We start from the raw sequence: 24341 nt of genomic DNA, 5'->3' as shown, positions 1-24341 counted from the left end.
GAGGTCTGATATGATAGACCGGCAGGCAAGGGCATTTCCTTCCAGCCTCTAACAGGGGACCCTGTTTCCCTAGCATTTCCTCAAGGGCAAACATCAACGAGGGATGATTGGAGGGATGATTCTGAGCTGGGACGAGGTCTGGGTCACCGTCGGATGAGCGGGGCGGGGCGGGGCCACACGACAACATATCTGAGTGAGTCTATTCAGGACATACGCCGAATCTTGCATAATGCAACGCGAGGGCTGAGTGCTGAAGATCATTGGGTCCGCGACCTATATCCGCTGGCTCTGACGTAGGCTGGTGCAAGCAAGCAGGCTCGCCAGCGATGAGTCATAACAGGGGAAACAGGGCTGTTTTTCTGGGGTGGCTCGCGTCTTTGAAGTTCCCCCCTGGGTCCTCTGTCAAGAGCCAGAACCGAGTTCTACGGGTTCTCCGAGGCCTTGGTTCTCCCGCGGCGTCGTGTTCAGGCAGAGCTCCTGTGGTGGAGGTCTGCAAACCGGACGTTAATCAAGGCCAACACTGCCAGAGGGAGGGGACCATGTTGATATCGACTGTGAGCTTTTTGCCCTAGTTTGACGTTCAGTACTGTATGTACAGCATGTCTGCTTTGGGGGATTCAGACACCCTGTTACCATAAAGAGGTCTGCTCGAATGAAATAGCCTGCTTCCCTTTAGGGCTTTCTCCTCTGTGTAGACGGTGGAAGAGCTTTTCAGGGGATAAATAAACAAACTCAATCTGCCCGTTTTTTCATGGGGGAGTTGTTTGTGCTGCTGCAGTATCGTTGTGGACTGTCGGCGACAGAGTTTAAACGAGGATGATGGAAGTTACTTCTTGTTAAAACATCAGCCTTTCGTTGGTATTTTTGGTAGGTGTTGTGGTGGCAGTACTGACTAATGATTTCAGTTTTGGTCACTTTCAGAACCTAGCTTCGGTCTTGGTTCAATAAAAAACAGTTCCTGGAATGTTACTTCAGTTTTTTTAAATGCTATTCTAATACTGTTACCGTTAGCAGTTGAGAGTGATTTGACCTCATGATGCCAAGGACAATCTAGTGCTACAGAATATTTGGGCTATGAGCCACAATAAACTGTCTGGTGACGCTTTAGATCGATGTGCTACTTAATAGGTAACAAGCCCTTGTAAGATGCTTATTAACATGTGTTAAATAGACTGTCATTGTAAATAATATTGGGGTTAGGGCTTGGTCTAGGACTAGGCCTAGGGCTGTCGTAATATGAGATAAGCTTATGTTAATAAGTACCTCATAAGAATGCTTATGAACAGTAACAGTTGTTAATAAGACTTACTAATTTACCAAGGCCTTCGTAAGTCTTAACTAACTCTCATTCCAAACAACTGAATCTTAAGTGTTACCCAGCATGCCAAGGCTACAGCTTGTATTTTTGGCAAAGCTGGAGGGTTTTCGCAGTTCCTCTTCGCCTTTAAAGTAATTAGATAGTTTAATTCCCAGAGACCAGCTTGAATTTTCATCCCCTTCAAAGATCTGCGTTGCTGAGGTGGAGACAATCCTCTAACTTTGGGGTTTATTACTAATGGGCACATTTTTCTAATGACACAGCAGTTTGGAAAGCAAGTTCGTTGAGTGATTAGAGAGTTCTTGGTATGAGTGGGGGAAGTGCTTCAGACTCTCAAACAAATTCCTTTGAGGGAAGTTTACCCTCTTCTCAGACACATTCTCCATTTCACTGTCTGTGTATTTTAGTTTTTATATCTGTTTCTCCCACATCTTTACCTCTCCCTTGGTCTCCCCTTCCCTGAGAAGCAGGCTGTGAGTTCTCAGGGAGAATTAAAAGGCTGATTTAAGTCATGTGTACTACATAAACCACTAAGACGTCACAGCAAGCTATCGGAAACCTTTGCTTGGTGCTGCAAAGATTGAAAACTCGTGTCTTCAATCCCAAAGAGTAATTTTCTTCAGAACAGGAAATCACATCCACTACTATTTTAAAAACTCATACTAGATATTATGCCTTTGTGGTTTTGAATGCTCTCCCCTCTATTGTCTGCAAACCGGGCTTATATTTAAAAAAATAATCAGAGAAAGGAGTGACTGGGAAAGGTTTTGATATAGAACACTTTATTGCATTTTACTTAGTTAGTTCACAATGGTTTCATTGATTGATGGTCACAAGACTGTATGTCTGGTTGGCTGGAGAGATATGTATCTCCTCTGTGTCCTCTCTCTCTGGTTAAATGATCTTACTGCTTCCACAACCAACCAATCAGAAGACGTGGGGCCTTTAACTCTATCTCATCTTTAGACTCATGTCCTGTGCTTTGCGGCCTGCAAACTTTAACTGCTGCAGTTTATATGCCTGGGAACTCAGTTGAGTTCTAAGAAAAGATTTAATCAATAAACCGTTTACCTTTCTGGGAAAGAAAATGTGATCAGACAGAGAGCTTCTCATGTGTTTTTAGCCCTTTTCTTGTGAGAAGAGACATTTCTGGAAATCGATGTTGATTTAAATATTTAGGAAAAATTTTGAACATTACATGTCATCAACACGAAATGTACAGTACCATGAGGTAATGAAAAACATTATAAACTCCTGCATTATTCTTAAAATGAATATTGTACGCAATGATTTATGTGATTAAGGCAAGACCTAACATTGGCAGTATCAGACAGGTGTAAGTCTGTTTGACTATAGCAGGTAGGGTTGGCTAAGTGTGTGTGAGTGTGCATGTGTGTGTGCATGTGAGGCTACCTTTGTGTGGATTTGTGTCAACAACCAACAGGAATACCATCATCAATCTCACTACTATTCACAGAATGCCAAGCATGCCTGCTTTGCCACCTGACTGTGTATTTAGGGAAACGCGTCATGTAGCTCAACTGGATCCTGTTCCTCTGTGGGACCTAGGACACGGTAGGGGCTTGCGAGGCCAGCGTGGTCCCAGCCTCTCAGCCTCTCAGCCCCTCAGCCCCTCAGTCCCTCAGCCCCTCAGCCCCTCAGCCCCTCAGCCCCTCAGCCCCTCAGCCCCTCAGCCCCTCAGTCCCTCAGCCCCTCAGCCCCTCAGTCCCTCAGTCCCTCAGCCCCTCAGCCCCTCAGTCCCTCAGTCCCTCAGTCCCTCAGCCCCTCAGCCCCTCAGCCCCTCAGCCCCTCAGTCCCTCAGCCCCTCAGACCTCTGTCTGTCTGTGTCATGGACCAGTGGGCAAACGAAACATTAAAAGCGTTAGCATTGTGGAGAGCATCCTAAGGCGAAAACAGCCGAGTCTTAGTCTAAGAGAGGCTCACGGGAAACAGTCAGAAGGGAGAGAGAGGGGTAGGGGAGGGGGAGAAAGTCAGAGAGGGGAAAGGAGAGGCTGGGTGAAGTCACAGCATTTGTGATTGTTGGGATGCAGCCTAGGGTGTGTGTGTGTGTGTGTGCAACGCAGGGGCAAGTGTGCATAAACATACCCTCGTAAGGGACTGGAGCCCGCTGCAGACACAAACTGCTGGCGTGGATTTACGTAACGGCCGTATTCATCAATAACACAGAGACGCTGTTGCACTTTTTTTTGTCAGAGACTTACATAACAATCTATTTACTGCACAAAGCACAGCCTGTTTAGTGGCAGAGGAGGAGACTGTGGTGACACACTGGGTAGACCCAGTGCCCCTGGGGGACTCTGGTGACTCTGGTGACCTCTGGTGACCCCTGCGGGGCTCTGGTGCCCCCTGGGGGACTCTGGTGACCCCTGCGGGGCTCTGGTGACCCCTGGGGGACTCTGGTGACCCCTGCGGGGCTCTGGTGACCCCTGGGGGGCTCTGGTGCCCCTTGGGGGACTCTGGTGACCCCCAGCTACGACTCTGTTCGCTCTCGTCTGAACGCGTAGACGGACCCCGTCTGGGTCGGGCATGCCACCCTGAACGTCGACAGCACGAACTGCGACACGTTCCGATGCGTCTTGCCTCAGAGCTCCTTTTTCCACTGCTGTTTTGCTGTGTCGAACCAAACTGGATACCGCCTGAAATCCAAGCTGTAACTCTAACCGGTAACACACGCACAAGCACGCAGAGACACGCGTACACACACACACGCGCCGCACACACACGCACAGACACACACACACCACACACGCAGACGCACCACACACACACACCGCACACACACACACCACACGTACACGCATGCACACACACGACACAGTCATCTATAAACCAACCCTCCTTTCTCCTTCCCCAAACATCACACCTTCCTCCCTCTGAGAGATGAGTTACCTGAGCTGTCTCAGAGTCCACCCCAGCACAGCAGGACAACAGGGTCTCCGGGCTCATCTGTCCCCCCCCCCCCCCTGCACTGACTGCTCCTCATCCCAGGTTTGAAATAACACCTTTCCACGCCCCTCGTGGCGCGCGTCATGACAGCAGGCGTGGACCTCGACCCCCCTCACCAGATCGGGTAAATACTCACCCTGCGACGTTTTGTGACGACGCGCGTACCGGATGGTCATGAGTAGTGCTCACAGCACGGTGGTAAACGCACCTCACTTTGGGCCTCTCAAGTCAAGATACTTATCATGGCATGCTGGAATCTAATATTACACACACACACCCTCCCCCCAGAACACTTAAACCTCATCATCTAATGTGATTGGACTATTTCTGATGGTAGTTTAGTGCGTTCAACAACCATGACACGAATACTGTAACACATTGTGCAAAGCCCCATCAACACACTATGATTACATGTACCAATTTCTAGTAATGATCACGACTGTAATTATTTTCAGCATGGTAAATTAAAAATGGGAGGTGAGTGCGGGGTGGGGAAGAAAGAAAGAAAGAGGGAGAGAGAGAGACAGAGAGGGAGAGAGAGAGAGATATAGAGAGAGACAGGCAAGAGAGAGGGAGGGAGAGAGGGAGAGACAGAGAGGGAGAGACAGAGATATAGAGAGAGACAGGCAAGAGAGAGGGAGGGAGAGAGGGAGAGATACAGAGAGAGACAGGCAAGAGAGAGGGAGGGAGAGAGGGAGAGATACAGAGAGAGACAGGCAAGAGAGAGGGAGGGAGGGAGAGATACAGAGAGAGACAGGCAAGAGAGAGGGAGGGAGAGATACAGAGAGAGACAGGCAAGAGAGAGGGAGGGAGAGAGAGAGAGATACAGAGAGAGACAGGCAAGAGAGAGGGAGGGAGAGGAAGAGAGAGAGGAAGAGAGAGGGAAAGAGAGAGAGGAAAGAGAGAGGGAGAGAGAGGGAGGGAGAGGAAGAGAGAGGGTCAGAAAAAGAGAGTTGGAGAGAGAGGAAGAGAGAAAGGGAGAGAGAGAAAGGAAGAGAGGAAGAGAGAGAGGGAGAGAGAGAGGAAATAGAGAGGGAGAGAGAGAGAGGAAGAGAGAGGAAGCGAGAGAAGAAGAAAGAGAGGAAGAGAGAGGAAGAGAGAGAGGAAGAGAGAGAGCCACAGGGCCGTGTGCAACGGGAGCTGTGAAGGAGAGGTGTATCTCCTCACCCCGGGTATCACATGACCTCAGCATCCTCAGTGTCAGGGCCTCTCTCCTGTGTAGGGATGGGGATCGTTCATTTTTATCGATATCTATACAATTTTCGAGACTGCTTAAGGATCCGAGTCTATCGATACTTTTCTGGGGTGAGCTTGAACTAACCACCATCTAAATGAATTAATTTGGCAAATGTTACACATACTATAGCAGCACCCACACAACCCACGCCACACTTTATGTAAACAAGATTACTGAACAACATTTATAACAATAACTTCAGTAAAACAGATGTCAAATAGAACAAGGGGAACGTGTTGCTGTCAGGTGGAGGCTGGATAAAAGGAGCACATATTGGCACAATGGATCCTGGCTCTGGCTAAATCTACAATTGTCCACTACAGATGTACTATCCACAACCTGATTTGATTTAAATGACCTGACTTATCTCTCGAGACACAAGTTACATTATATTACCTAGTCTCGATAGCGGTATCGATAAGTTCGGACCTTATTGATCTGGTTTTGAGAAATCTAGAACCGGGTCCTTACAGAACCGGGTATGGATCCCCATCCCGACTCCTGTGCGGCCTCTTAAAGAGAGACCTCCATCTCACACACGTGACCGTCACACTCTGCGCGCTGCCAAACAGCAAGAGAGGGCTTGAATAACGTGCCCGCTGGAGGTGCAGGGAGCAGGGCTTGCGGTGAGGGCTTGACTGCACGGGTGGAACAGTATCCTTCCTTACTGATGGCAGGGCCTGGAAGCCAGGAAGGATACGGAAACTCTGACTAACGGTTTGGGTGTCGTGACACTTTGACCCGTCGGGCTTCTTAACAAATCACCGTGTGCGTCGAATGCAGATCGGTTCGTCTCAGACAAGGGTGTCGACACATTTCTGCACTGCAACGTGCTCGTGATGGGGGCAGTAAAACCTCTTACCTGTTGGCGCACTTAAACTAGAAATCATTCTAACTGGAACACAGCTCACCTTATCATCACGGCAGCAGTCTACAATTCCCTGATCAACTTTCAGTTCCTCAGAGAATATCTGGTGAGGCATTATCTCAGAGACGCAGCAGCAAGCATTAGCATCATGCTGAAGAAGCAAACTGAAAGGAGCTCATAATAAGAGCTCAAAATCGTAATGGTTTTTATGGCTTTTTAACGTCAGTGATGTGCAGCTATTTAACTGCTTTTGTTGGCTCTGCCGGTTATGGTTCTCTCTCTCTCACACTCTCTCTCTCACACTCTCTCTCTCTCTCTCTCTCTCTCTCTCTCTCTCTCTCTCTCTCTCTCTCTCTCTCTCCTCTCTCTCTCTCTCTCTCTCTCTCTCTCTCTCTCTTTACCCCTCCCTCTCTCTCTCTCCCCTTCTCTCTCTGCCCCTCCCTCTCTCTCTTCTCTCTCTCTCGCCCCTTCTCTCTCTTTCCCTACCCCTCCCTCTCCCCCCGCCCCTTCCTCCCTTCCTCCCCCTCTCTCTCGTCATGTCTCTCTCTCTGTGTTGTGAGAGTGGGTCGAAGCTATGTCTTTCGAAGCGCGGGCCGCGTTGACGACCAGCTTCAGGGAGTGATCGCCGGCTCTCAGTGGCAGGTCCGGGGAGCGTGGTCTCACCAGCGAAACTAGGCCACAGTGTGATTTCACGTTTGTTCCCAAGCCAGTAGCATACAGTCTGTTATTGGGGGCCATCTATTTATCACAAAGCCCACAGACGGTCGCTGCTCCAAACTTGCCCCCATGCTCTCTCCATGCATCCTATATACAATGAGACAAGACAATATTTCACCAGCGAGGGCGACAACACAGGGTCTGTTCAGACTTCGTCTTTGTGTGGACAAGCGTGTAAATGACCCTTAAAAGACAACATAAAACCGACAACTGTTGGCGTTGTGTCGTGTTTTTTTCCGGTGCGAATCCAATTGGAAGGGGACGCCTGGCATTTCAGAGCACGTCCGGGACGAAAACCCGCCGTTCTGGAACGGGTTTTCCCCTTCTGACCGTGTGTGTGTTTTTCTCGGTGACCGTAGCACCTGCAGGAGAACGCAGAGGGTGTGAAGAGCACAATCCGAGCATGGCAACAGAGTAGCGGGAGCGAGAAGCACCTGCCTGCTAAAGCTCCAGTTATTTTCCACTGTGATAGTAAATAAACATTACACTTGATATCAGCACGCAGGGTAGACTTAGCTAGCTGGACTTGGGAGGGGGGGGGAAGGAGAGGGCTTGTGGAGGGGAGGAGGGAGGAGGGTGTACGGGGGGAGGGGACGTAGATGGGAGAGGATGTGGAGAAGGGGAGGGTGTAGAGGGGGGAGGGGGGAGGGCTGCTACGGTGAATTTATCCGACATCTGTTTCCTTCTCACACCATGGATACCTTTCTGTTCGCTCCAAGTGTGGGTTTATGTGTGTGTGCGCGTGTGTGTGCGTGTGTGTGCGCGTGTGCGTGTGTGTGACTGTCTCTTTGCTTCTGTGTGCACACACGTAAAACACAGACGTAGTGAGGACTTCTGGTTCTGCTGCAGCGTGTGCTGAGTCGCTGTGTCTGTGTCTCGGGTAACCCAGGGCGACGGGCGCGGCAGGGGCGGGGCAGGACGCTAGCCATCAGAACGCTAAAGAGGAAGTTAACAAGGATAGCGGTGACATGTTGACACTGGAGCGAGGGACAGGACTAGGCATCACGTGAGGGCAAATGAGCAAGAGGAAATGTGTATGTGTGTGTGAAAGGGAGTCTGTGATTGTGAAAGTGAGTGGGTTTGTGTTCCTGAATGTACGCACTTCTTCATTTCTCATGCCACGGCGCATGTGTGTGTGCTCTGGATAAGAGCGTCTGATAAATGACTAAATGTGTGTGTGTGTCAGCGTAGGTTCTTCGCGTGTTCGCGCCGGGAGGTTTTGAACCCCTCTCGGCCTTATCTCAGCTCAGCCACATCCTGAACGCTCACGTCTCTCCTTCTCCCTCTTCAGCTGTCGAGACACGGAGGAGGAGCAGCAGCCGGGAGAACACGCCAGCGCGCCAGGAAGACCAGCCAGAGTCCAGCCAGAGCCTTGCGCCCAACCCAAAGACGACCGCACGGTGGTGAAGGACCGCAGCAGCCAGGGAGAAGCACCAGGAGAGCCATGAGGGAGGGCGGTGACGGCCTGTTCCCACGCACCGTCCCCCGACTCTGTCGCCACTGACAGACCCAGCGCGCACCCCTCCCCCGGCCCACCCCCCACTCTCGCCCTTCTTCGCCATCGCTCCGCCGACGTCCCCCAGGGGAACAGGCGAGCCCCCCCCTCCCCCGTGGCTCCAGGCAGTCAAACTCCACCGCGAGGGGTCCCCGTGGGCGCCCCCCACCACCATGCCCTGGTAGAAGTCGGGAACATCGGCGTCAGGACCCCCCGAGTCACGAGGACAGAAACAATCTGCCTGCCCGGCTGAACGAGGAGAATGACATCCTCCTGAGTCATCCTCTGCTCTCCTGCCTGCGTTCCCCCCGCGCCGACATCGCTCTCCCCCCCGTCCGCGCCCCGGCGGCATTGAAGATCCCCGATCCGTTCTGACAGCCCTTTCCTCCTCTCTCCTCCCGTCCTCGCTCCGTCGTTCTCCCCCCCCGCCCCCTTCCCCCCTCCGCCCCCCTCCCGGTTTCTTTTCCGCGGCGCCCCGCCCCTCGCGGTGAGGAGCGGCCTTCCCGGTGATCACCACGGGGCAGACCACCATGGGATGCCGGCAGAGCTCGGAGGAGAAGGAGGCGGCGCGGCGCTCCCGGCGCATCGACCGCCACCTGCGCTCGGAGAGCCAGCGTCAGCGGCGCGAGATCAAGCTCCTTCTCCTCGGCACCAGCAACTCGGGGAAGAGCACCATCGTCAAGCAGATGAAGATCATCCACAGCGGCGGCTTCAACCTGGACGCCTGCAAGGAGTACAAGCCCCTCATCCTCTACAACGCCATCGACTCCCTCACGCGCATCATCCGTGCCCTCGCCACCCTCAAGATCGACTTCCACGACGCCGACCGCGCCTACGACGCCGTGCAGCTGTTCGCCCTGACGGGGCCGGCCGAGAGCAAGGGGGAGATCACGGCCGAGCTGCAGGGGGTGATGAAGCGTCTTTGGGGTGACTCGGGCGTGCAGGACTGCTTCCAGCGCTCCAACGAGTACCACCTTGAGGACAACACGGCGTACTACCTGAACGACCTGGACCGCATCTCCTCCGGGGAGTTCATCCCCACCGTGGAGGACATCCTGCGCTCCAGGGACATGACCACCGGCATCGTGGAGAACAAGTTCACCTTCAAGGAGCTCACCTTCAAGATGGTGGACGTGGGGGGCCAGCGTTCCGAGCGCAAGAAGTGGATCCACTGCTTCGAGGGTGTGACGGCCATCATTTTCTGTGTGGAGCTAAGCGGCTACGACCTGAAGCTCTACGAAGATAACCAGACGGTAAGAGCGGGCTGCACCCGTAAAGGCTCACGCACACACGCTCACACACACGCTCACACGCATGCTCATGCTCACACACATACACACACACTCTCACACACACACACACACACTCTCACACACACACGCTCACACACCACTCTCACACACACACACACACACACACACACACTCTCACACACATACACACACACTCTCACACACACACACACACACACACACACACACTCTCACACACACACGCTCACACACCACTCTCACACACACACACACACATACACACACACACACACACACACTCTCACACACACACGCTCACACACCTGCTCATGCTCTCACACACACACACACTCTCACACATACACCAGTCTTGTTCACACAGAGTCACATGACACATTGGGCCCCCTGTGCAGCACAGCTCAGCTTCCTCCCTCTTCTCCTCACACTCTTCATTCCGCAGTAACCTTGGTTTTCCACGGCCACTTACGTGCACAAACAAGGAACTTCTGGAGAAACGTGAGGTTTACCAGGTTAATTCGGTGCTAGATCTAAACCCAACACCAGACACAGATGAAGGCCTCACCTCAGCCAACAGTGCAATCCATCCAAATACATCAGATCGGGCAATACCATTGGTATTACCATTTGATATTTAATACAATGCTTTTGTGTCACGTGAAGACCAGTGAAAAGAGGCTTTAATGTGTTAAAGTGACAGTTAACGTGGTAAAAATACAAGCTTGTGCCGTCGAAGTGCATGGGAGTAGAAAGACAGTGTGCGGTTCTGAAACGTCACGCTCCCCAACACAAAGCTTTTTCAGAGGAGGCTTTCACAGTTGTGAGAAACGGCGAGAGAAGATAACAGTGGCGCATGAGCCTGATGACATCTCTGCTGCGACATCTCTCGTCTGAGCCTTTCCGTCTACCCCAGCCCCTCTCACCCGCAACCTCCGGCTCTGGACTATCTGCCATGAAACAGAAAATGTCACAGTTAGACTTTTCCAATTTCTCCATTATTTTCTCATTTTAAGGAAGAGATACATTTTCGGCCATTTTTTTTTCTTTCGTTTTTTCATATGATAATTTTTTTTAAATCATTAACCGAATTATGAGAAGGTTGCGGATGTAACAAGAATAGACGCTGCTTTGAAGTTTCCAACCTTTGCCATACAGTTCTGGCACTCTTTTGATCTCTTTACTAATTGATGTGCTACATAAATAATGGGATGTGTTCGTTTCACTGAGTTATTACATGAAATCAATTACTTTTTGCCGGTTATAAATAAACTCTGAGGAGGAAAATGCAGTTAGGTGTTAATTGAGTTCACAGGTTTGAAGTGCAAAGGGTGTACCTGTGAGAATTGACAGCTTGTAAAGACACTGTTCTGCAATGGGACTTCACAGCTGGAGGAAACAAAATTATGTTTTTTTTTTTTTAAGATAAGGAGAGCATAAACGAAAGAAAGACAAGGAACGGGTGATGATTAGAAGAGAGGAAATGGGGGATGGTTGGAGGAATAGGACCTTTGCCCCTCCCCCACCTGCAAGGCCTCAGACAGCAGGGTTATTAATGATGGAGGGGTGTGGTTAGAGCAGGCATGGTCGACTGACCTTCTTATCTGTGAAACGTCCGTTGAAACTGTTTACACAGTGTCTCTCTCTCTCTTAGCGTGGAGCCTGTTTTCAAGCCAACACACTAATATGGTTGAAAGGCCTTCCCATGAAGGCCTTGGTGGATTCCGGCCCTGTACAGATGTAACAGAAACAGTGACAGAGGAGTATTTCTGAGGTTTCAGAAACATCCACAGTGACGGCAGAGGGCCCAGGGCAACGTTAGGTCTCTCTGTGCGTCTGAACACTTGTGTTGCTCGGAGCCCCAGGAGAGAGGAAGCAGGGAAAAGATAGGCAGGGAGGGAAGGAGGCAGGGAAGGAGGCGGGGACAAAGGCAGGCAGGCAGGTAGGGAGGCAAGGAGGGAGGGAGGGAAGGAAGGAGGCAGGGACAAAGGCAGGCAGGGAGGTAGGGAAGGAGGGAAGGAGGCCGGGACAAAGGCAGGCAGGGAGGTAGGGGGCAAAGAGGGAGGGAGGCAGGCAGGCAGTTAGGAAGGCAGCGAGGCATAAAGAGTGGCAGGCGGTCATTTAGATATGAGAAGCAAAGAGGGCAGGATTCAGACGGGGGTCGAGGGAGACAGGAAGTAGGAGTGAGTCTGTAAATACGATTGCTCAACGAGCACTCAACGAATTAGCGCCCAGATGCTGAATATCTGGCCAGCGGCTGATCTCTCAATCTCCCCCTACCTCTCCCCTGATTGGGCCGACTCTGCTTAATCTCAGCTGACACTTTCACAACCCTCCTCCATCTCCCCTGTCTCTTCTGCTCGTCCCTCTGTCTGCCTGGCACCCTCTGTTTCCTGCTGCTGTCAAGCGTGGAGAAGGAACCTGGATGTATGACCCTGGCAGGGTGGCGCATTTTTGGTTTCCAGTGTGCTTGTGTGTGTGTGTGTGAGAGAGACAGAGAAAGAGAGAGAGGGAGAGGGAGAGGGAGGGGGAGAGGGAGGGGGAGAGGGAGAGGGAGAGGGAGAGGGAGAGGGAGAGGGAGAGGGAGAGGGAGAGGGAGAGGGAGAGGGAGGGGGAGGGAGAGAGGGAGGGAGGGAGGGGGAGAGAGAGAGGGAGGGAGGGAGGGAGGGAGGGAGGGAGGGAGGGAGGGAGGGAGGGAGGGAGGGAGGGAGGGAGGGAGGGAGGGAGAGGGGGGAAACAACTCTACCACAATTGTCAAGACAAGCAGACACCCGTAACGTCCTTTTCCGGGCGATGCTATTTGTGTTTGCCTGTGTAGATGAGCGTGTGTGTTGTGTTTGCCTCTGTAGATGAGCGTATGTGTTGTGTTTGCCTGTGCAGAGGAGCGTGTGAGATGTCTCGGAGCACCGACAGGACCTGATGAATCAACAGACACCAAGCTAGTTTGAAGCAGAGACACCAAACGGAGTGTCAGGAACAAAGGAGACACAAGCGTATTCTGGAATCCACGAGCGTATTCCAGAATCCACGAGCGTATTCCGGAATCCACGAGCGTATTCAGGAATCCACGAGCGTATTCCGGAATCCACGTGCCAGGAGGACTTCAGATAGATGTGGTAGACGGAGCATAAAAACCAGGACCGTGTGTCGGTTTGCAGGAGGACAGCGAGGCAGCATGCGAGGGCACTAAAACATGACCTACAGTCAATCACACTAATCTTTTAACCTCGCCATAGACTGGTGTATACTCAGTGCTCAACTGTTCACTGAAAAGAGACTGTTTTCCTTTGAAGACCATTCGTTCTCTGTGGCAGTAGATTAAGCAGCTCACGTAAACCTAGCTGAATGAGGTACAATGTGATCTGTTAAAAGCACATACACGGTAATTATGTAATGCTAGCTGAGGGGTTAGCTGGGTTACTTGGGGCCTTGGAATCCCAAGGTTGTGGTAGGTGTGTGTGTGTGTGTGTGTGTGTGTGTGTGTGCAACGTACGATGCGTGGGGGAACGTGTGGAGGCTAAGGATTTTAGATCTGCAATGGCTGATGGGAGCGTATGACCTTTAAGCATTGGTGACTGCTCCAGTGAAAACACAAGAAAATCTACTCTCTTTTCCACGCGCTGCACAAGTGCACAAGCCGCTACCTCTAACACACACAGGATATTCAGAGAGGATCTCTTGGAGGAAAAAAAAATGACTGCCGAGCATTTTTTCTTTTTTTCTTTTACCCACCAACCCATCCCCTGATGCTTTTTTTTCCCGTCCCATCCTCGTCTTCATAATGAATCGGTTGCCACGGCTACAGTTGCCTAGCAACAGGCCAGTCTAACGCTCCTAATCCTGGGCTGTTGACAGTGAGCCGTGCCTAGGGAAGGGAGGGACACACACATGCACACACGCACACACACACACACACAACAGACAGGAGCGCTGACGGAAACATAAGAGGAGCGCACAGAGGTCTGCATGTTCCACTCTTCTATGTGTGTGTGTGTGTGCGTGCGTGCGTGTGCGGCAGGGAATGCTGATGAACTGTAATGGCCGTGGTGTGTGTGAGGTGAGCGTGGACCATGTGAGCGTGGACCATGTGAGCGTGGACCATGTGAGCGTGGACCAGGTGAGCGTGGACCTTGTGAGCGTGGACCATGTGAGCGTGGACCAGGTGAGCGTGGACCATGTGAGCGTGGACCATGTGAGCGTGGACCAGGTGAGCGTGGACCATGTGAGCGTGGACCATGTGAGCGTGGACCAGGTGAGCGTGGACCATGTGAGCGTGGACCATGTGAGCGTGGACCAGGTGAGCGTGGACCATGTGAGCGTGGACCATGTGAGCGTGGACCAGGTGAGCGTGGACCAGGTGAGCGTGGACCATGTGAGCGTGGACCATGTGAGCGTGGACCATGTGAGCGTGGACCAGGTGAGCGTGGACCATGTGAGCGTGGACCAGGTGAGCGTGGACCATGTGAGCGTGGACCATGTGAGCGTGGACCATGTGAGCGTGGACCAGGTGAGTGTGGACCAGGTGAGCGTGGACCAGGTGAGCGTTGACCATGCAGCTGTGTGTCGGCTGGTGCAGGTGAATGGAGGACAGGAGGAGAACAGGAGGAACAAGACGTGTATGATGGATGTTCCCACGCTGAACCGCAAGGCTCACGCCCGCCTCCATCCTGTTATTACAGGATGAATACAGACGAGCCGTTCATGGAATTCAATCATTTTCTGATGCATTGAATAAAGGTTTTGTTCGTTTCGGTTCATGAAAAGAATTCATAGACGGGGTCTCGAATTTCGTTTAGTTTTCCTTTAACAGACTCGTATGTGGTACACTATAGCCAACTGACTAGAGAGACATCAAGCTAAGGCCACAACCACCACAAAAACAGACATTTTGAGGGGAAAGCTATAGGTACATGAGTTTACATGACTTAAAGATGTAGGAAATGTTAAAACTGATTTTCATTTCCTGTATTCTTCCCAACACTTCCTGTATTCCTCCTAACACTTCCTGTATTCATCCCAACACTTCCTGTATTCTTCCTAACAATTCCTGTTTTCATCCCAACACGTCCTGTATTCTTGTTAACCCTTCCTGTATTCTTCCTAACACTTCCTGTATTTTTCTTAAAACTTCCTGTATTCTTCTCAACACTTCCTGTATTCTTCTCAACACTTCCTGTATGATACCAATGCTGATAACAAATCAAAAAGATGGCGGTTTCGATGTTCTCTTCTTTAACTCTCCCCCCTGCTCTTTTATATCTGTGTTAGTCCAACCAGCTGTTACCTGTTGTGACAGTGTTGACCACATCTGAGTTGACCACATCAATCTTTCAACATTTCAACAAAACAACACTCGACCTTGTCCATAGATCAAGACGTTTCCAAACATCTCCATAACTGCAGTTGACTCGGAATCAATGAGGTTACACATAAGGAGCTATGAGTCATCCTCATGTCAGCCATGCACTTCCTGTAAACAGATCAATCTCCAACCCAGACTCTCCTGTGGGGGCCACTCTCAGGGCCCTGGGATCCAGATGATAACAATGTCTAGCAACCAGGAACAAAGACCAGGATCGAGGTCTCCACTCAAATGTTGACACTGTAAATCACGGCTTCCTTCTCATAAAGGGAATCTGAGGTGATGTGTGATTTCTCTTGGCTACGCTTGTCTGCCGTAACAAAGTTACTTACGTAAACTTGACGTTAATGCTGTGTCTACGAGGGAAGCTGACTAAATTCAATCTACGTCGGAATTAATTGTTGTTTTGTACGCTGTCCGTTCAAGTGATTGAATGTGACAGAGCCCAGACTTTCTGATTGAACGAGGAGGCAGTGAGAGCAGTGATCAGGGAGACACAGACACACAAGTGATGAAGAGAGAGAAGGAGAGAGACGAGAAAAGAGATGAGAGAGACAAGGAGAGAGGAGAGAGAGAAGAGAGACCAATGGAGAAAGAGAGGAGAGAGAAGGCGAAAGAGAAGGATAAAGAGAAAGAGAGAACGTGAGAACAACGGTGCGAGACGCAAGGAGAGAGAAGAGAGAGAAGAAAGAGAAGAGAGAGAAGAAAGAGAAGAGGGATTGCCTCAATTAAAAACCGTGGTTGTGTGCAATGAGCCCCTTTCTCTGTGGCCATGGCGATTATCAGGCGCTGCCATTTGAATTGAAAACGAAATGACTTCAATTGTGGGGTGTTTCCTCCCTGCTGCATGCCGTATTTACTGGAAACAAAACATTAACACAGGACTGAACCTTCTCATTAATACTTAAGTTTAATTAAGGCCTGTGTCTACCCTGCTCAGGGAGGCAAGGCACTGCTGGGAGTCCAGGGAAAAGAGTGTGTGTGTGTGTGTGTGTGTGCATGCGTGTGTGTGTATGAGTGTGTGTATGTGTGTGAGTGTGCGTGTGTGTGTGTAGGGTTTGGGAGTGTGGTGAGGGGAGAAAGGGGAGGGGGGGGGTGCTGTCGTACTGGGTGTTCACACCTCAGGGTCCGCTCCTTCCCCCATGTGAGGGGGTACTCTGTGTGACGGAGTGGGCAAGTAAGGAGCCTGGAGCTTCCCATTGCACGACCAGCCCTCTCCCAGCCTGCCTCTCCCAGCCTGCCTCTCCCAGCCTGCCTCTCCCAGCCTGCCTCTCCTAGCGGCGGGGCTCGGGGAGGAGGGCTCGGGGAGGAGGGCCAGGAACGCAGGCTTGCTGGCTCTGACCTTCTTCACGGTGCGCTGTGAAGAAGGTCTCACCTCAGCCCCTGAGCCACTCAGCTGGATTAGAGGGAAAGCTCCCTTTTCACGCCCCTGGAAGCCCCACGGTGGAGAGGCCCTCCGGACGGCCGAGAGACCCTTCAGGAGGCTCGCGTCTTCCGACGCCGACTCGCACGGCTGACGAAGTGTGCACATTTAGAGTGTCCCGACGGGCGGTGCGGCGTGAGAGCTTCACGCTACAGGTTTATCAGGAGGGGGGATGGTTATCCTACAGGGTTATCAGAAGGGGGGATGGTTATCCTACAGGGTTATCAGAAGGGGGGATGGTTATCCTACAGGGTTATCAGAAGGGGGGATGGTTATCCTACAGGGTTATCAGGAGGGGGGATGGTTATCCTACAGGGTTATCAGAAGGGGGATGGTTATCCTACAGGGTTATCAGAAGGGGGGATGGTTATCCTACAGGGTTATCAGAAGGGGGGATGGTTATCCTACAGGGTTATCAGGAGGGGGGATGGTTATCCTACAGGGTTATCAGAAGGGGGGATGGTTATCCTACAGGGTTATCAGAAGGGGGGATGGTTATCCTACACACGGGTCCTGGGGCCCTTGGCTCAAGGCGTAAAACCGTGACGATCCGAAGACAGGAGTCATGCCATGTCGGCAAAAACCTCGACTGTTTGGATGGTTAATGATGGCTTTGTTAGCTGTAGTAGAGCACTTTGCAAACTCTCTGGATGCACCCAACCACCGCCCTGCTTCTGTGTTCTCTCCATCTTGCTTTGTCTCCGAGAGGGGGTCTTGTGAATTGCTCAGAGCACCATGATGTTGTGTGTAACCTTTTAAACAGCAGGCTAGTCTTACGACTGCCGTCCTCCCTCAGTCACAAGCTACTGGATACACACCACATGCCTGGAGGCGCCACACACACACACACACACTCCCACACACACACACACACACACTCCCACACACACACACTCCCACACACACACACACACACTCCCACACACACACACAAACGCATTCGCTCACACATATACATTCACACACATGCACACACACACGCAGGTACACACACACATACATAAACACACATACATATACACACACACACGCACACACACACATACACACACAAACACACACATACACACACACATTCAGGCTATATATTTCTGGCGCAGGGAGATTTTACTGAAATATTGCCACATGCTTTTGTTGACCTAAAGAGATTACACATCTCGTAAGGGTGACCAGTCAACTTGGCAGAGCTTGACTGATGTCAGACGGTTAATCCTTTTATATTTGGTTGCACCGACTGTCTACAATTTGCCAGTTCTCAAACCGAGATTTATTTGGCAAATCAAATTCTTTATTGTTCTTTGTTCTCAAGTCTACCCTGTTCTAACACACACGCTCACCAGAGAACCACAGTATTCTGAGGAACAGAATCCGTTTTCATTTCGCATTGACTACACGTGGAAATGTGGAATTCCAGTTTAAACCATGTGATATGAACTGCTATGATGAATCCTTTGGCTACAACTCCCCGAACTTCTGGCTTCCATTCAGGAATTTGAAAAACAACTTAGGAGGAATATACCAGTCATCCTCAGGGATAAAATACAGCTGACAAGTTTGGTGTTTTGCTGGATGAAAAAGGACCGCAAGATTACACTTAAGTATAGATTCCTGACTGTATTATTTTAAACAGCGATGGCAGATATGTGAGTCTGTGCGTCAGGGAAAAATTAAAGTCGTGCTTGTATAGCCTTGGCCTCCGCTGAGAGGTCGAGAGAATATGTCATCACTGAACACATGTTTAAGTTTAGAACTCAGCCTCTGCAGCATGTTCTGTATGTGATTAGTTCCATCTGTCCACAGAAATACACCCCCCCCACACACACACACACACACACGTATATATACACATACACACACACATACACACACTCTTTGTTTCTCAAGATGGTCTCTTCAGATTTCGACAGCCCCTCTCATAGTCGCACTTGCGATGCTAACAGCAGGCATCACTATCCCTCTTCAAGTTAGTGAGTTCAAGTAACCATTCCTTCATGTTGCGTGAAAAATAGCCGCTGCAACCCTGCAACAGTATGCTCCGAATGAGAGAGGATACAAGATGGAAAAAATTTCCCTGAGCGGGACATTAAAGTTCATCGTATCGTATCGAAACATGCCCTGTTTGTGTGGGGAGTTACATTTACATTTAGTCATTTAGCAGACGCTCTTATCCAGAGCGACTTACAGTAAGTACAGGGACATTCCCCCCGAGGCAAGTAGGGTGAAGTGCCTTGCCCAAGGACACAACGTCACTTGGCAGAGCCGGGAATCGAACCGGTAACCTTCAGATTACTAGCCCGACTCCCTAACCGCTCAGCCACCTGACTCCCATTTCAAGTGCAGGCTTCTCTCTGACAGTCTCCAGCCCATGTTGACACAACAGACATAATCCCACCTTTAGCGGCTCCAGGGGAGACCCATGGGATGCAGGGCGTGCCTTTATGATTCCCAACATTCGTCCTTATCTGCACTGACCTCACGTAGTTGCTGGCAACTGACATTCTTCTGCTGCTCAAAGCTTGCTGTTCCACGCCTGAATGTTTTGAGCGTGACCCTAGACCTTACTCCAATTTCATTAACTTGATTCCAGCGCAAACACCCCTATGAACAAGCCTTGACATTTCTCATTTTGTCAACAGTGTCAAATGTGTCTCGTAATCATCGTAATCTCCTCTCTTTTCTTCTTCCCCCTCCTCACCACCCCTCCCCACCACCCCTCCACCCTCCCCTCCACACATCCCCGCCTCCACAGAGTCGCATGGCAGAGAGCCTGCGTCTCTTCGACTCCATCTGCAACAACAACTGGTTCACCAACACGTCGCTCATCCTCTTCCTCAACAAAAAGGACCTGCTGGCGGAGAAGATCAAGCGCATCCCTCTGACGGTCTGCTTTGCCGACTACAAAGGCCAGAACACCTACGAAGAGGCGGCCGTGTACGTGCAGCGGCAGTTCGAGGACCTGAACCGCAACAAGGAGACCAAGGAGATCTACTCCCACTTCACCTGCGCCACCGACACCAGCAACATCCAGTTTGTGTTCGACGCCGTCACGGACGTGATCATCCAGAACAATCTCAAGTACATTGGGCTGTGCTAAGGTTATGGGCGAGGGGCACAGGGAGCACAGGGCGAGGTACGGGGCGTGGGATTTTGATGGCCGCATCGGCAGCAGTTGGCCCACCACTTGGCTGGCAAAACTAAAGGCCTATTTGCCCGACTGCCTGTCTGCCTGCTGCCCTGCCTGTCTGTCTGTCTCTTGGGACAAGTGCAGCAGAGGACTGTGAGGAGAGCCAGTGGATGAATTAGTCAGGGACGATCTCTGTGCTCGACGGTTTGGTTCTGAAATAAGAGTTGGGAGCGCTATGCTCAATGTGTGAGTTTATCCATGGTTGGCATCAATGTGTTTGCACTGAATATATGAGTATGTAGGGACACACACACACACACACACAAACACATGTACACACATCCCTATGTTTGCTCACACACAAAGACTTGGGATCAACTGTCAAATACTTGTTTGACGTGGAAACACTGGAAACAAAAGACATTCACCCCACCTTCTGCTTGTCAAAACCTAGGGTCGGTCTTCATTGGCAATTCAATTATTTCTTTTTTGTCTTCTTCAGTTGATTTAATTTGTCTGATTCCATTAATGCTGCTTTTCCAAAAAAAAAAATCACAAAAAAAAAAATTATTAAAAAAATATACAGGACAAAAAAAAACAAAAAAAGATGATCAATACATTCTTTAGGATTTCTTCCTGTCAGGAGAAGGACGGCTGATCCACAGGGCATGTCTACAGGAGAGGACACACACAGTCCTGGGGTGACCCTCAGGGACATGATGTCACAGGGTTTCAGTTCAAATGAGAAAAATAACTGCCACAGTCTACAGTTGAAGAGAATGGTTTTCCACACAACATACACTGCATCTCATCGGTTGGCCTGAATTGCTCTTTAAAAGGTAGTCTTGTTTTATCTCGTTTATTTCTCTTTTCTTTGTTTTTGTGTTTTAAAATGATTACGTATGTCCAACCTGCCTTTTAGAGCAGGCCTCTGATTAACCAGGCTAGTGTTACACTCAGTCCATAGTGTTCTCTTAGATCATTCCAGTTTCCAGCAAAAGAGACATCAAAAAGAGTGCCAATTCCAATGTAAATAAAAAACAAATCCCATCAATAATGTTCCATTTTTGTTTTTTTATTGACAAAAACATGCATGGTTTTGTTACTTTGGGATATTGATATTTTTTATTTTCAATTCGTTTTCTGTTAAACTGTTTTCTGTTTAACTAATATATTCCCAAAAATATATGGAAGTCAAACACTGTGTACGATTGTACATCTGTTGTCTAAGAGGAATTTATTGAAAAGAGTTATATTATAATGATGACGGTTGTGGCGATGGGGATGATGATAACGACAAGCTCATTACAAATCCAGCATGAAAAGATTTTGTGGGTCGAGGGAGGATTAAAGGAAAATAGATTGCAAAAAATATATGAATGAGAAAAAAAAACAAAATTTCAGTTTCAGTACTCCTTGCTTTATCTAAGTGGAAATTGTTCTACTGTCAGTGGGTATGATGTGTAAATATACTGTACGGTACACTTTTTGTTAAAACAAATGATAAATAAAGATTGAGGTGGGATACTGTTATTGGGGTATATAGCATACAAGGGAGGTAGACGAGAGAGAGAGAGACAGATATTTAGAGAGAGCGAGAGAGAGACAGTTAGTTAGAGAGAGCGAGAGAGAGAGAGATAGTTAGAGAGAGCGAGAGAGAGAGAGGTGGGCAGGAGGAGGGCTGTTCAAACGCTCACCTTTTACAGTAACAACTCCTCTAAGGGCTCCAGGTTTAACCTTACTTTACAGGATGTCCACATCAACAAAAACAAACAATTTAGAAGACTTATTAAAAAAAGAATAATAACAAAGAAATAAAATTAATTATGCAAATTCTGACTGTGGTGAGAATGTGTCATTGGAAATGTGGGTGAGAACACAGATTCCCTTGTCTGTGTGAAATGTGTGGGAGCAAATTCAGTTCCTGGACTAGGGGGAAGGGGGTTCAAAGGCACTGAAGCTGACAATGGGCTGGTGTCCTCATTTATGTTACAGTCTGTACTTCTAAGCACTCACCACGTCATAGCACTTGCACTGCACCAAATATACTTATTAGTCTGGGTAGAACGTGCAGTTTCTAAATCATCTGCCACTCTCTCTCTCTCTCTCTTCGCTTTCTGTAATCAAGATAAAAAAAATATTCAAAAAAGCTTGTTCTTTTTTTCTGACCATCCCCACACGACCAGAGCAAAAATAATGAACACAAATAAAGTATGCAATTAAATCACTCCCAAATGAATTCATGTGATGAAAGTTTCTTTGGTGCATAGCTGTGACAGGTTGGTAGAGACAGTTAGGACGGCCACACATTCCACACCAATTAGAGCTCAGACCCTGCTTAACCCTGTATGAGTGGTGTCTTGTCTGACAGCTCATTATTTATGTACTAATAGAGCAACGTTGCTCAAACTCCCATCTATCCTCGAATCTACACCAGATAATTACAGATGCTTATTTCGTATTTTGGAGAAGAAAATACAGTATATAACTGCTCATTACCGCACTGTGATGTACTTTAGGTAAATTTGCGAATGTCTTGGTCTGAATTCCACATTTAGTCATTTAGCAGACGCTCTTATCCAGAGCGACTTACAGTAATTACAGGGACATTCCCCCGAGGCAAGTATGGTGAAGTGCCTTTCCCAAGGACACAACGTCAATTTGCACAGCAAGGAATCGAACCGGCAACCTTCTGATTACTAGCCCGATTCCCTAACCGCTCAGCCATTTGACTCCACTTCTGACTCATATCTAATAAGTCACTGACTAACGATGCCAAAGGAAAGGATTGCAGTCCACCCTGAGAGAGATTACCACAGCCGACTGCCAACAACAAACACCAAGCGTCACATCAGCAACTACATAACTGTCCATAACCTAGTCAAGATCAAAGACTGAAAGGTAAGAGGGAGCGAGGGACCGACGGAGAGAGAGAGAGAGAGAGAGAGAGAGAGAGAGAGAGAGAGAGAGAGAGAGAGAGGAGGTGGAGAAAGAGAGAGGAGAAAGGTTACAGTTTTTAGTAACAGTGGGTATTTGTTTAGGCAGTAAAAATAATAAATTCCTCCATAGGGGATGCAGAGTCTTGCTGTAACTCGACCTTGTGACAGTCATGAGGAGTCAACAAACTACTTTGACTTGGTGAACTAGCTGCAGCAATCAAAGGAGGTATATAGAGAAAACATACATGTAGTTTAATGGTTCTCATCCGTCTATCCAGTAAAAAGCACAAACTGACACACGCCCAGAAGTATTTGTAGTCACATTCTTAGTGAGGCAGCCATTGCACACAGCAAAAAACTACAAATCCCTTCATTTTGAGGTTTATTATTAGTCTGATTAAATCATCAGCACATTTTTCCATCGGTTAGGTCTTGCATCTCCCATTTAGCTTTTATTCCCCCCCCCCTCCCCCCTCCCCTAAAAAAACAAACAAAACAAAAACTCTTTGATCGTCAGTCTTAATATACACCCTTTGGGGTACTGTTTTGATGCAGGAGCGAATCAAAAGAAGGATGCGTTTTCTAAAAGAGGGAACCAATATCAAGACCGGAAAAAAAAGACAACAAAAAAAAAAAAAACAAGAGGAGAGGAGAGAGAGAAGAGAGAGAGAGACACCTCACATGACCCGAACGATCAAAGAGGGATTGTTGAAACGCGTTCACACTTTAGAACAGCATGGCAGATGTACTGAACTGGGCTGGATTTGCAGTGATTCACACTTTCGGTGCTCGATCCAGGGGCTCTGTCGAGTCCAAGAGTGGATATTCAAGAGATATAGACCTTTTGAATAGAAGCTGACATCCCAGCACAACTGGGATGTCCTCCTGTCATAAAGCGTCAAGCCACCGTATAATAATAATAATATATTTTATTTAAAGGCGCCTTTCTCGGCACTCAAGGACACCGTACCGGGGGTACATAAGACATTAAAAGCAGACAAATCACGGAGCTGCCCTACATACTGCAGGCCCAACTGGGTTTTGGAAAAGGAGAGGATTAATGTGTGGGGATTGGGAGAGGAGGAAGGGAATTAATCAGGCCTCATAGTGCCCTGTTGTGGTCCATCAAGTATTGATCAGTGATGAGACAGAATCACACCTGAGGGATGAAGGAGATATTAGTGCATCTCAGACACATTAGGGTTATAGGACCATTAGCAGGTATTAGTCGGTCTAGACAAAACCTTGCCACACTTTAACCCTGCCCTGCTGAGAATCTGACATTACTCTACCAGGCTTTAGGATCGGCCTAGAACTGGGTGATTTATTTGACTGTTATCTTACGTTTCTTATTTCTTATGCCAGTATGGTCATGAACACCAGCATAACATCACACTGTTTATATTGTCTTGGAAACAGTATCCATGGTTGAGTCTGGGGGGATCAGGGGGGCCTGTGCCCCTGTGACAACAAGCTTGGGCCCCCTTGTGGGGACCCTAAATGTAAAGTCTGAATAATTATAAACATGGCATTTTGCCTGTTAATCAAGAAGACTATGACAACAATAGTGTTTAATGTAACTGGACCCGCTAACAATACAACTGGCCCCAGCTTGTCCCCCCC

The 24341-nt window shown here is 49.2% G+C and overlaps 1 protein-coding gene across 1 annotated transcript in view; it reads left to right on the top strand.

Annotated features, from left to right (window-relative positions):
* gnaz (guanine nucleotide binding protein (G protein), alpha z polypeptide) overlaps positions 1-21612 on the top strand; it is a 29274-nt gene extending 7662 nt beyond the window's left edge. Inside the window, exons 2-3 of the mRNA XM_067258029.1 lie at positions 8399-9855; positions 19405-21612. Of these exons, the coding sequence (XP_067114130.1) occupies positions 9133-9855; positions 19405-19749 (1068 nt within the window). The 5' untranslated portion in view covers positions 8399-9132 and the 3' untranslated portion in view covers positions 19750-21612. The remainder of the gene's footprint in view (positions 1-8398; positions 9856-19404) is intronic.
* Positions 21613-24341: the final 2729 nt, after the last annotated feature.

The sequence above is a fragment of the Osmerus mordax genome, chromosome 20 (genome assembly GCF_038355195.1).
Source record: "Osmerus mordax isolate fOsmMor3 chromosome 20, fOsmMor3.pri, whole genome shotgun sequence".
NCBI classification, from domain to species: domain Eukaryota; kingdom Metazoa; phylum Chordata; class Actinopteri; order Osmeriformes; family Osmeridae; genus Osmerus; species Osmerus mordax.
The sequence above is the reverse complement of the archived record's forward strand: the minus strand, read 5'-3'. Positions and strand labels throughout refer to the sequence as shown.